The sequence below is a fragment of the Lutra lutra genome, chromosome 8, assembly GCF_902655055.1.
Source record: "Lutra lutra chromosome 8, mLutLut1.2, whole genome shotgun sequence".
Lineage (NCBI taxonomy): Eukaryota > Metazoa > Chordata > Mammalia > Carnivora > Mustelidae > Lutra > Lutra lutra.
In genome coordinates this window covers 114,111,990-114,125,523 of record NC_062285.1, presented here as the reverse complement: position 1 = coordinate 114,125,523, position 13,534 = coordinate 114,111,990, and the positions used below count along the sequence as shown (strand labels likewise).

Here is a 13,534-nt window from a genome sequence, read left to right as displayed (position 1 = left end):
TCCTGTCTGGCTTCCTGCTTTGCTTTATCATTTGTTCTGCAGCTGTGTTAGAGCAAAGCAGGAATAGACACTAACCAGTTCAGATATATGTATATCCACGGATTCAGGCTGAATAAACAACCAATAAAAGTGGTCAAGGGTTAAAATATCTGTGGAATAATATAGGATAATAATAATTCAGAATAATCGGAAAAATATATTTTAGGAGGAAAACAATGTACACAAAGATGAAATTTTTCAGTCTAGAGTGAAGATGTTTAAGAGGCTATAATAACCCAAGTCTGTGTGATGATCTACTTGAAAAATACAAAATGATTCCCCCCCCCCAATTTTGCTTACACCAACTAAAGACATTAAGAACAAACCATATAGTAATATATTTGAGATGAGAAAGAGTTACTCTTGGCGGAAAAATTGACCTAAAGGCTATGCATCTTGTGACTTGCCCAACTCCACAGTCATTGCTTAATTTCAGGTTCTCACTACCTCTCACCTCGATAACTGCAGTCATTTCTCAATCAGCTCCAACCATTAATTCTTGCCCGAATTCATCGTTTACAATCGTGATCCCAGTGTTCCACAGTCACAGCTCTCTGCCTGTCTCTGCTGGCAAAACTCTCAGTGACTCCCTGTTCCCTCTTGAGGGGAGAGCTCCGCAAAGCCCTTTGTGGTCAGGAAATGGCCTTTGTCCAGATTGCCTTACACACTTGTCATTCGGTTTCTCCTAGTGATTTGATGAACAAAGAGTCCAAAACCAGAAAATCTTAACAGACATTCTTATTCACTTACACGTTTACAAGCTTTTCTTTAAATGGAAAGAAAGTGTATTTTCAGTTTTATTAGTATTGCTTTTTTAATCTAGTATTATTGGTATGTGTTTTAATACAATTGGGTTGGTTCCTTGATTATCTTTACTCCGCCTACATTAGTTGGCAGTGACTGGATACGTTCTATCAGACTTACTGCATACATCATCTACATAGATTAGGATGAAGAATTCATACAATCTTTTTGACTATGAGAAAACAATACCAAGTGCTTTTTTTTTTTTTTATCTCCATTTATTTCCTAGGGACCCGTCTTTACTGTTTCATTTTCAAAAGGTGGAGAGCTGTTTAGCTCAGGAGGTACAGACGCACAGGTTTGTAAATCTTTCAGCTCCTTCTCTGATTTGGTGAGGGTAAAGGGATCCAACACCTCGGCTAGGATTCTTACAACCAGCTCATTTGTAGGTGTTAAGATGATTATCACTGGGTTTATATTTTACTTTAATTCCAGGAAGTCTCCTGTCTCATTGCTGAGCTAGTACTGGTTCTGACACTTTCTGGGACTCAAATAGTGGTTATTTCTTGTGCTCTTCTTGACACTTAATTATATGTGGGATTTCCTGAGGTCCCAGTGTTGGTGTGGGACTTCCACTTGAACTCTTGCCTCACCTTTTATCTCTAGGTCTTTTTTTCAAATGTTAAGCCCCTCGAGGATGGTAAATATAAATTGTTCATGTAGCAAATCTGCATTTTTGAGGAAGTGTCCAAAGTCATCCATAGGCAGATGGACTGAATGAGGGGGACTGTCAGGCCAAGAACATGATTTTGAACTGTGAAAACATGAGAGAGTATTTTAAAGGAATACATTACTTTCTTAGCATAAATTATAAATTGGACACGAAGGCAATTCAAAGTGCTAAATCTCTCTCACCCTTAAAAAGTAGTAGTGGGAACTAGTAGCACATCTGAAATGTATATTTCAGCCTTCCTATTCTGAGGAACAAGCATGTAAACTTTTTTTTTAATTAGTTCTGTTAGTTTTATGTGCAAGTCAATTTTAAGTGCCAACGTATTAATTTTTTATAGGTCTTATTATGGAGGACTAATTTTGATGACTTGAATTGTAAGGATATGATAAAAAGAAATCTCAAAAGGTTACATTTTGATGCGTCACCACATCTTGCCGATATATACCCAAGGACACCACATCCCCACGAAGGGAAAATTGAGACCATTGAAGTGAGTACTTTGCACCCCAGTCATCTGCCTGTTTGCAAGTGTATGTTTTGGGGCAACTGGTCAACTAGATGCTTGAAATTATACTTTATTATATAAAACTTAGTTATGTCTTAAAACAGCAGCTCTTTGAGAAACACTTATTTTCAATAATACAGCAAAACTATAAGTAATGATAGTGTGTAATTCTGTTGAAGCCTCAGATTCATGGCTTGATGGTCTAGAAATAAAGCTTAAAAATTGTGTCAGTGACACAAAACATTGTGTCATAGGAAATGAGAAATCAAACCTAAGGCCAGTGTTGACCGTGTAGCCCGAATTAGCTCATACTCTTGATGCGTTTAGGGAGCATCTGTGATGGCTATCACAAGAATGGGGCTGAAAGGCAAGAATTTTTATAACAGTTCCTGGAATAGGTATCTTACAGCCTCTTTATGACCATAGGAAAAAAAAAATCTTGTGGACAGTAAAAAGAAGAGATTTAGGCATTAAGCCTAATCATTGAGAATTATTTTACTATTTGCCTACTTTGCCTACATGTATTTTCAAATATGTAATTATCTATTAAATGCTGTAGGTCTTTATTGACAAGTTCCCCTAGGTCCTATAGATTTAAATGTTCTACTCTTTTCAGAGTCAGAATTCATCTTTGCTGGGTACTTGGCTGGTGTTTGTCTGTTTCTTCCCAATTTGCATAATTATTCTTAAGCCCCTTTCTCCTCCAAGAGCTGATATTGGAAATCACTATTACCTATTTATCTGAACTGTTTTTCCATCATCAACAGAGCCTTGCTTTGCTTTGAGAGTAGCTGTTTTGAGTTCTTAACACTTACTCCTGAGTGGAAACGCAGTCACCCCACACACTTTATGTAGTGGGTCCATACTCCCTTTCACGGTCCCTGTGCCTCCCCCCAAGTCTGCGCTTTGATTTCGGTTTCGGTTAGTCACTGTGTATGTGTGTGCTTACGTGTGTGTGTGTGTGTGTACATTTACGTTTTTGAAACTCTTTTGAGTTTTTTGGATTATTTTCTAGATTTTGTTTAGCCTCATTTGGGGATTTCTATTCTAGTTTTTTCTTGGTTATAATTTTTGTCCTTCCATCTTCTGACTATCTTTCCAGTTCTTCTAAACAGAGTATTTACCATGTGCTTTACTGCTTGTTACTGTATCATCATGATTATTGATGATTATTGTATCTTTTTTTTATTTCTTTGAAAGAAATAATGTAATATAATTTGTGGTTCATCACATTTTTGTTTCAGTTTCTACAATGGTGTATGTATTCGTGGATTCCCTGGGATCACATGTATTCACATAATGTATATGTAAAATATATTTGAAGTTCCCTTTTCTTGTTTTACCCCAGCTGGTTATTGACTCATGGTATTTTTTACTCTAGCATTTCTGGGGCTTGGCTGGGGTTGGTCCTCAGTGTTGATGCTGCCCAGTCATCCAGTCAGCCACCTTTCCAGAGTTGTGGGGGGTAGAGCTGCAGGCTGAGCCCAGTTCTCCTGGCTCCTAATTGAGTGATATTTCCATGACACCACACCACCCCTGCAGTAAACACCCAAGTTATTTTCTCTGTGATTTGCTGTCAGCCCCAGCCCACTTAAGAGTGCTGGACTTTGTTGAAAATGTCAACAAGTTGTCTGAGAAGCTCGGCTCTGACAGCAGCCAGAAAGCAGTAAAAGCGGCTGGGCTGCTTTGCTTGGCTGGGTCAAGATGACCCCAGTCACGCAAAGTCACTCTCAACCATAATTTTCACATGTACACTTGAAAAATCTATTAAAAACCAACTTTTCGGGCGCCTGGGTGGCTCAGTGGGTTAAGCCACTGCCTTCTGCTCAGGTCATGATCTCAGGGTCCTGGGATCGAGTCCTACATCGGGCTCTCTGCTCAGCGGGGAGCCTGCTTCCCTCTCTCTCTCTCTCCCTGCCTGCCTCTCTGTCTACTTGTGATCTCTCTCTGTCAAATAAATAAATAAAATCTTTAAAAAAAAAAAATAAAAAAAATAAAAATAAAAAAAAATAAAAACCAACTTTTCCTCCTGGAATTAGAATTCAGTTATACTGTACAGAACGTTGAGCAATATATGACTGAATTATGTTTGTGGCCTTAAGAATGTCCGCCTCTGTGCACCTAGTTTAAATGATCTATCAAGCACTCACGGCTGCTTCAATTAAGTACACAGAGTGACGTATATTTGTAAAACATCCGCAGACCACGTGATATAAAATACCAGATGGGGCGCCTGGGTGGCTCAGTGGGTTAAAGCCTCTGCCTTCAACTCAGGTCATGATCCCAGGGTCCTGGGATCGAGCCCCACATTGGGCTCTCTGGGCAGCGGGGAGCCTGCTTCCTCTTCTCTCTCTCTCTGCCTACTTGTGATCTCTGTCTGTCAAATAAATAAATAAAATCTTTAAAAAAAAATAAAAATAAAAATAAAATAAAATAAAATACCAGAGAAGTGATAGGATGCTGCATAAGAACAACCGTTTGCCTTTTTTTTTTTTTTCTTTTTTCTTGAAAAGTTCTTATAGTAAGCAAGGATGTAAAGTTTTCTGGACAGAGGATATCTTTAATATTAGAAATAAATGGTAAATATCAAATTTTTTTGAAGGCTTCAAGTTAATGTCCAAGGATGCCTCCTAGAACCAAAAATACATTAATTTGACAATATCACCTAGGATGGAAGGGGATGAATCAGAATAGATGTTGTACTACTATGTCCATTTATGATCAGTACATTTGACCTTGAACTGCTAAATGTGGTGGGTTGATTTTTTCCCCCCCAAAGATTTAAGCAAGGTCAGTTTATATATGATAGGCTACTCTGGAAATATTTGAAATTAGAAAAAAACTTTTTGAGGTCAGAATTCGTGATTAACTGTATAAAAAGGTATTATTGAAAGATGTAGGGAAAAAATGGCTCCTAAATGATCTAGTTAATTTCCCTAATTGGCTCTTTTTATAGTAACCATGAGTATTCTATTTCTGAGTTTGAAGCAACAGAGAATTCCTATGGTTTATATTTTTGTGTGTTTTCTGTGAGGCTCATTTGAGTGGCATAATCCCAGCCTTCTGGGTGACAGTGGCCCTTTATGAAAGCGACCCATTTGCCAGCTTTCATGCTTTGCTTGTTTGAAGGTGGAGTCTTAGACCTGGGTTCCAGCTGAGGAAATGTGTAAATTACTAATTACTACATGGATAGAGAGGGTGATAGTAGGTTGCTTTTAGAATGAACGAGAGAAGGCCACATGAAAGAAAGCACGCAGCATGCAGTCCTAGCTCCAGCTGCGCGGGACAGGTCCCTCCCATGTCCTTCCCACTGGTCTGACTGCAAATCTTTGTTGTGGCACTTCTGGCTTGGGCACTCCATCTTTTGTTTTTTCTTTTAATATTTATTTTTATTTATATTTATTTATTTATTCATTAAAGATTTTATTTATTTATTTGACAGAGGGAGACACAGCGAGAGAGGGAACACAAGCAGGGGCAGAGGGAGAGGGAGAGGGAGAAGCAAGCTTCCCGCTGAGCAGGTACCCTGTCGCGGAGCTCAATCCCAGGACCCTGGGCTCATGACCTGAACCGAAGGCAGACACTTAATGACTAAACCATCCAGGTGCCCCTAAATGTATAGATTTTTAATTTTAAGTAATCTCTACACTCAACGTGGGGCTCAAACCTACAACCCTGAGATCAAGAGTTGCATGCTTTACTGACTAAGCTAGCTAAGGTCCTCCATCTTGATTAAAAACTTGAGAACAGCTTCTTTCTCTTTTGGTGGGAAAGGATTCTTAACTCAGACCATGCTGTGCTATGGCACATCCCTAATTCATGCTGTCTTTATCTTCTTCAGACTGGCATGAGCTGAATTGCGCAGTTCTGCCCCTAGATAAAACCAGATTTCCTTCTTGAAGGGGAACTTAATGTGTGTGCAGTACCTTCTTCTTTTGCGTATTTTAATGGGAAGACAATAAAGCCATCCTAAGGGTCACAGGCACCAAAATAATTATTCTAGGAGAACTGCAGAATATTGTAAGAAGGGATTATGGTAGGTTAAAAAGAGTTTATTAATAAAATAATTGTTCTGGTAGCTTTTAATCTTCTAGTACCCATTTGAGTTGAACTTAATCTATAAGTTCTTAATATTGCACAGGAAATTCTGTGTGATATTTAACAGGAAGGAAAAATTCCTTTAACTTAACCAACTATCTATATAATAATAATTTGTGACAGTCTGGCCATGATCCATTGTTGAAAAATGACCAATTTAAGTCTTCAGGTCTGAGATTGGGTTTTTATCTCAACCTTTTCTTAAGGTTAGAAGCATAATTTTGGATAAAAAAATGATCACTTCTCTACAAATCTTGTATTTTATTTTTAGCCATGGCATATGTTTATGTTGTTCGGGCCTCAATAAATGTTCTTCAGAGATTACAAAATAATATTAGTAATGATAGCAATATTCAGTACATACAGAGTTACTCTAATTGGCCTATATAAGTTGTCATTAAATCTTCCTTTAAAGCTCTATGAAGTACTAGTTTTATTCCTTGAGAAATTGAGGCACATATAAGTTAAAACTTAAAGTTAGTAAATGGCAGTGCTAGAATTTCAACCCAAACACTTTGGTTCCTTTCTTTTTTGTGCTTTTAACCGTGTTGAGGTAATGCTTCAAAATAATCAAAAGTAAATGCTGCTGTGTTAGCAGTATGTATGTGCAGGACATTGTACTTGCTTTGGAGCGTGCAGCAAAGAACAAGATAGGCACATTCCTGTCCTTCTGGATTTTGTTAGTAGCAGTCCTTGTGCTCAGGACTCCTCCGTGTGGCAGGTACACAGGGCCTCAGAATGGGATGCTGTGCACGAGGTTTCTGTCCTGCACAAACCCCTCCATGACACGGTCAGTGATAGAGAGAACTCAGCCCCTCAGAAGGCAGTCCACTCCACGGCAAGGCGAGTGTAGTCATGACACGGTTCTTTCCCTTAATAAGGACAAAGAGCTAGGATGGACTATTGATACTCCTGGAGGTTAGCCGGTGAAGAGCCTTACTGGAAGCATCTCCCTGCGCTGCCCGCCCCCCCCCCCCCCCCCCCCCCCGCCCCGCAACACACACACACATTCTCTTTTGGAGAAGACTGTGGAGTTTTACTCAGTAAGAACGTCCTGCTCCATTTAATGTATGTGGCAGCAACTTGTTAGTCACATCAAGAGTTTTCCAACTTGGAGAAGTTTACGGATTGCTCTGTGAGAGATGCTATTTCCATGGGATTTAGATTTTCTGAGCAGTTCCAATTTCAGATGGTAAAACCAGATTGTATTTTTCATAGGTAAGTGATTTCATATCTACACTAGGTGGCAGTAGATAAAAGAGAATAAAATGTCTGCAGGCACTCTGGCCGGCTAGGCTAAGGTTGGAAGGAAGGTGATTCATCCTCAGGTTTCTGTGGCCTGCTGTGTGGACTCAGAGCTGAGAGTAGGAGGCTATGTTTTCTGTTATCTGGAGCAGCCAGAAAGAAACAGAGGTGCTGATAGGCCCTGGTCCTCATCCTGCATGGTGCTAACCCCTTTCCTGGGGCACAGACACTCCTGGGCACGTACGTCTAACACAAGTGGCTGGATAATTATAAAAGTCTCTTATTGTTTCCAGAACTCTAGCTATACCCATCAAACATGATAAGTGTTTTTAAAATCATTCTGCTCCTCTGTATGTACGTGTGTGTATACACACACACACACACACACACACACACATATATGTATATATATATACACATACATACATACACACACCACATCTTCTCAGCCATTAAAAGAAATGAAATCTTGGGGTGCCTGGGTAGCTCAGTGGGTTAAAGCCTCTGTCTTCAGCTCAGGTCATGATCCCAGGGTCCTGGGATCGAGCCCCACAATGGACTCTCTGCTCAGTGGGGAGCCTGCTTACCCCCTCTCTCTGCCTGCCTCTCTACCTCCTTGTGATCTCTGTCTGTCAAATAAATAAATAAAATCTTAAAAAAAAAAAAAAGAAATCTTGCCATTTGCAATGATGTGGATGGAACTAGAGGGTATTATGCTGAGTGAAGTCAATCAGAGAAAAACAATTACCATATGATCTCTCTGATGTGAGGAATTTGAGAGGCAGGGCGGGAGGTTGTGGGGGGTAGGGAAGGAAAAAATGAAACAAGATGGGATCGGGAGGGAGAAAAACCATATGAGACTCTTAACCTCACAAAACAAACTGAGGGTTGCTGAGGGGTGGGGGTGTAGGGAGAGGGTGGCTGGGTGATGGACATTAGGAAGGGTATGTACTATGGTGAGTGCTGTGAAATGTGTAAGCCTGATGATTCACAGACTTGTACCCCTGGGGCAAATAATACATTATATGTTAATAAAAGTAATTTTTAAAAAAATCATTCTGCTCCTCTTCCCCTGGGCTCAGCCCTTATCAGCACAGTCCTGGACTGCCGTAGCGGTGTTCTCGCTGTTACCCGACGTCCTTCTTGGTGCTCTGCAGGCCTCTGTCAGATTCACCTTGCTAAACAGCATTGCAGCTCCAGCTTCTCTTCCCCAGTTCCTGCACCCTTCCCAGTTTGCCCCTTGCCAACCTGTCTTATTACTGCCCTCTCCAAAAGGATCATGTCAGCCTTCTGCCTCAGTGCTCAGGAATGCTCTTTACCTCATCTCTGTCTCAGGTTTGTTTCCTAAACCTTTGTTTTTAGGGATCCATCTTAAGCCCTTCCTATGTTTCCTCCATAGAAAAGGTTTTCTCCCTAAATGCCCAGTCAACAGCTTCTTCTTTAAGGTTCTTGTATACTCATTGCTGGTACCATTCATTTGATACAGAGTTCTCCTACCTTTGTTGCCCTTTGTTAACTAATTTGTATTCACAGTCTTTATAAGTATTTGGTGATGATGGGTTTTATTTTTAATTTTTTTCCTTTGGTCTTCTTGAATTCTGAAGTAACCTCCTTCAGAAATAATCACCAATCTAGTTAATTATTCCATTGCTTTCATTTTTTCATTTACTGTAACATTTTAACCTATAACTAGATGTTACTTAGTTTTAGATGGTTTTAAGCTTTATACAAATGAAATCATACTGAGTGTATTTCTTTATAAACTGCTTTTTTACTTAAAATCCTGTGGGGTACCTGGCTGGCTCAGTAGGTTAAGCTTCGGCCTTTTTTTTTTTTTTTTTTAAGATTTTATTTATTTATTTGACAGAGAGAGAGATTATAAGTAAGCAGAGAGGCAGGCAGAGAGAGAGAGGAGGAAGCAGGCTCCCTGCCGAGCAGAGAGCCCGATGCGGGGCTCGATCCCAGGACCCTGGGATCATGACCTGAGCCGAAGGCAGAGGCTTTAACCCACTGAGCCACCCAGGCGCCCCAAGCTTCGGCCTTTTGCTCAGGTCATGATCTCAGAGTCCTGGGATCGAGCCCCACGTAAGGCTCTGCACTAAGTGGGGAGTTCGCTTGAAATTCTCTCTCTTCCTTAGCCCCTCCCCACTGCTCATATGTGCTTTCTTTCTCTCTCAAATAAATAAATAAAATCTTTAAAAAGAAATTAAAATCCTGAGAGTCATATGTTTGAATTCTGAATTTGTACAAACATATGTTGTACATAGTTGTATTTCATTTATTTTCACTGTTGTATAGGATTCCAGTGAATGTAATTACCATGACTTATGTGTCTTTTCCGCTGTTGATACACATTAGGGGATTTGGGGCTGTGGCTTTTTTTTTTTTTTTCCCCTCACCATTATAAACAGTACTGCTATAAACAAGGCTGGCATCATTGAGCTTTCTCATTTTCAGAATCTAATAGGTGTCAAGTGGCATTTTGCTTTAATCTGGTCTAATTACTGATGTTTCTAGAAACCTCTCCATATTGCTGGTCAACTGTTAGGTTTTTTCTTCCATAATTTTTTTTCTTGGGATCAGTGTTTTTCACAGTGATTTGTAGCTGTGTAAGAAAAACCTACTTTTTCAGTTTTAGACAGCATAATCTATCTCCTTTTCCATGATCGGATTATTAACTTTGTGGTGTCCATTGTTAAACAAATTGTTAATTTTGATGTCATCAGATGCATCAGGTTTCTAAAAATTCGGTGTTGTTATTTTTTACCTTATGGTTTTGCTTTTGCGGCTCTTGTTAAGATGTCTTTCTTGACCCCATGTGACAAAGAGATTCTTATTTACCTTATAGTTTATAACTTCCTAGTTTTAACATAACATTTAGGTTTTGTAATCTATCTACTGTCCACTTTTGTATGTCATATGGTGAGCCAGTTTTCTCAACTATAATCATCCTTCCTCTATTGATTTGTTGTGCTATTTTTCTTTTGTATTTATTTCCCATGTATATAGGGTGCCGTTTCTGAGCTTTTGGTGGTATAGCCTTCTATTTACTTAAGTCTTTTTAAATATCTATCATGTTAGTTTTATTATTTTTCTCATGAGATCTTATACATCTTTGTATGTTTATTGTGATGTATTTAAATTTTTTATGGTGTTGTAAATGATGTCTTTTTATTCTTTTTTAAAATTTTTTTCTTATTGTTTTTAAAGTAAGCTCTACGCCCAACATGGGACTTGAACTCACCACCCCGTGATCAAGAGTCGCGTACTCTACTGACTGAGCCAGCAGAGCGCCCCATAAATGATGTCTTTTTCAAATTTACATTTTCTGTGTGTTGAAGTATAGACATGAATTTGATTTTGTGTATGGATTTTGGATCGCATGAATTCTCTTGTTAGTTCTGATGATTAACAGTAGATTCCCTTGGAATTTCTCCGTAGATAATTACATATGAATGACAGTTTTATTTCTTCTGTTCTAATTCTTACATCTTATCACCTTTTATTCCTTTTCTTGTTTTAATGAACTGGCTAGGACTTTTTTCTGCATCTCTGGAGGTGGGTCATTTTATTTTATTTTAAAAATTCCTTTATAAAGGTGAATTATATTGATTTTCGAATGTAAAATCAACTTTTTATTCCTGGAATAAATTCAGCTTGGTCCTAATAATCTTTTTTTATACATTGATAGATTTGATAGGCTAATATTATGTTTAAAATTTCTGCATCCATATTCATAAATATGGCAATGTATTTAATTTTAGAATATTAGGAAATACCCTCTAGGTTGTTACAAATAGCATCCAGTTTCTTATGGTAGAAAAAACTAATGTTAACTTTTCTTATCTATATACACAGATTAATCCAAAGCTTGAGGTAATTGATTTGCAGACTTCTCCCCCTGTTGTGGATGTCCTTTCTTTTGATTCTACCACAGTAAGTTTTCTTTAACATTTAAGTGGCATTAAATTATTTGGCAAAATACATTTTCCTTAAAAAGTGTGTGGGAGGGGTGCCTGGGTGGCTCAGTGGGTTAAAGCCTCTGCCTTTGGCTCAGGTCATGATCCCAGCGTCCTGGGATGGAGCCTTGCATCAGGCTCGATGCTCAGCAGGGAGCCTGCTTCCCTTCCTCTCTCTCTGCCTGCCTCTCTGCCTACTTGTGATCTCTGTCTGTCAAATAAATAAATAAAATCTTAAAAAAAAAAAAGTGTGTGGGAGAGGAGATAAAAAGTGGTCTAAATAGCCTAACATTTTAGCATTTAAAAAAAAAACTTGTACAGAGTCATATTTACGATATGCCTAAATAGCCACAAGGGGGAGCAGCACCAGTTTCTCAGAAAAGCCTTCACTTCTGATGACCTTAAACTCAGCCTAACCTGTACTCACTGCCTCATTCCCTGTCAAGGTGCCATCCAGCTGACATTTCACTTTGTTGTCACAGAACAGATTTTCTTCTCTGTTAATTGCCTTTCAGAGATGCTAAACTCACAGTTTTCTCCTGAGAAGCTATAAAAAAAGCAGTCCTTTCTCTTTGTCCATCCCTCTTGATGGATTATGCAGGGATTAAGAATTTCTAGTACTTGCAATTTCGTTTATAATAACTATATACATATAATTTACTTACTCAGTGTAAAGTCATACACTGAGAGTTTCAGCTTTTCAGTCTGAGTCTGTTGGCCTTTGCAAAGCAGATTATTACTGCCATCAATTCCCGCGAGTCAATGCAAAACTAGTTGTAAGAATGAGTGGGAGGAAAAAAAAAAAAAAAAAAAAAAAAAAGAATGAGTGGGAGGAATGGCATGCACGCTCTGTGGTCACACTACTGTGATGGTGTCGGTGTAGTTGAGTATTTTGGAGAAATTGTTAATGGGTGGCCAAAAAAGAAAACAAACAAAAACGCTTGACATTATGACATTACACCCTTTCCAGCAGATCTCAAGAATGGTATTTTTGGTAGAGGAATTCTGTAGAGGGACTAGTCCATGTTGAATCTGTCCTGTACCAGAAAGAACTGTACTTATTGGGGCACCTGGGTGGCTCAGTTGGTTACCTTCAGCTCAGGTCGTGATCCCAGAGTCCTGGGATCAAGTCCCACATCAGGCTCCCAGCTCCACAGGGAGTCTGCTTCTCCCTTTGACCTTCTCCCCTCATGCTCTCTCTCACTCTCTCTCTCTCTCAGATAAATAAGTAAATCTTTAAAAAGCAAGAAGAACAAACAAACAAAAAACCTGTACTTAACCCGAGGCAGAGAAGACTCATAGATCACTCATGAGAAGTTTTACAAAAAGAAATCACCCTGAGTTGGGGGAGGGAGGGTGACCAACAGGCTGATTGTCATGTAGAATTGTCACGGAAATCTCAGGCAGGTCCGTGGTCCTGTCTTCTGTAGATTGCATGTTTATAGAATATTCCTCTTAGCACTTCTGCATTAATAGCTTACTTATGGCATTAAAAATTAACTGGACATCTAATTGTTGCCACATGGATTGGTGGCTTATAATAGGTAGTCAATACATTTATGTTCAATAAAATACTTGAAAAACATAAATTCCAGTGAGTTAGGTTTTTGCCCCTGCTGTAAGAGGACCAAAAGAGAGGTGATGCCTTCTTATGAAGCTGTTATTCTACAAGATTTATGTATTTCTGGCCTAGAAGTTATCCTAGATCATCAAAATTTGGTCTACATTTTGAGACTCAGGCTTCCTGCTGGTACCTTTGAAGTTTTGCAAAACCTCATGACCTGAATAATCCAGACTTTTTTTTTTTTTTTTTTACAGTTTGCTGTGCAAGTGGCCTAATTGCCACCTAGCAAGTGATAGCAGAGTATCTATCCCTTGATGGTGATCCAAAGGTGCCAAAGTCAACTAGTCCGTGTTATAGTAACCTAACTCAGGGACTACAATGTATGTGAAATTCTGAGAGGACAGTTCTGTGTGATAAATACATGATAAGTTTGCAGCTATGCTAGTAAACCTTTAATAAGACTGAAGAGTACAAATATGTCCACATAAGGGATAATATAAGATTGGATTATAGGAAATTGCCATTTTGTAGGCATAAATAGTCTAATGTCAGTGATTTCCCATGGTTCAACCCAGTAGTAAGTATTACAAAAAAGACTCTACTGTTACTTTGAGTTATGTGCTTAATGCTTCATAAAAATAAAACAG

At 38.9% G+C, this 13,534-nt stretch overlaps 1 protein-coding gene across 4 annotated transcripts in view; it reads left to right on the top strand.

Moving 5' to 3' along the window:
* POC1B (POC1 centriolar protein B) overlaps window positions 1–13,534 on the top strand; it is a 102,306-nt gene that overhangs the window by 49,925 nt on the left and 38,847 nt on the right. For 3 of the 4 annotated variants that reach the window (XR_007129349.1, XM_047740779.1, XM_047740778.1), the window contains 3 exons: window positions 1,073–1,141; window positions 1,854–2,006; window positions 11,223–11,300. Coding sequence is in view for 3 of the 4 variants with exons in the window: in XM_047740779.1 (XP_047596735.1) it covers window positions 1,073–1,141; window positions 1,854–2,006; window positions 11,223–11,300 (300 nt within the window). In the remaining variant the exon portion in view is untranslated. The remainder of the gene's footprint in view (window positions 1–1,072; window positions 1,142–1,853; window positions 2,007–11,222; window positions 11,301–13,534) is intronic. The other variant, XM_047740777.1, reaches the window with a different exon arrangement.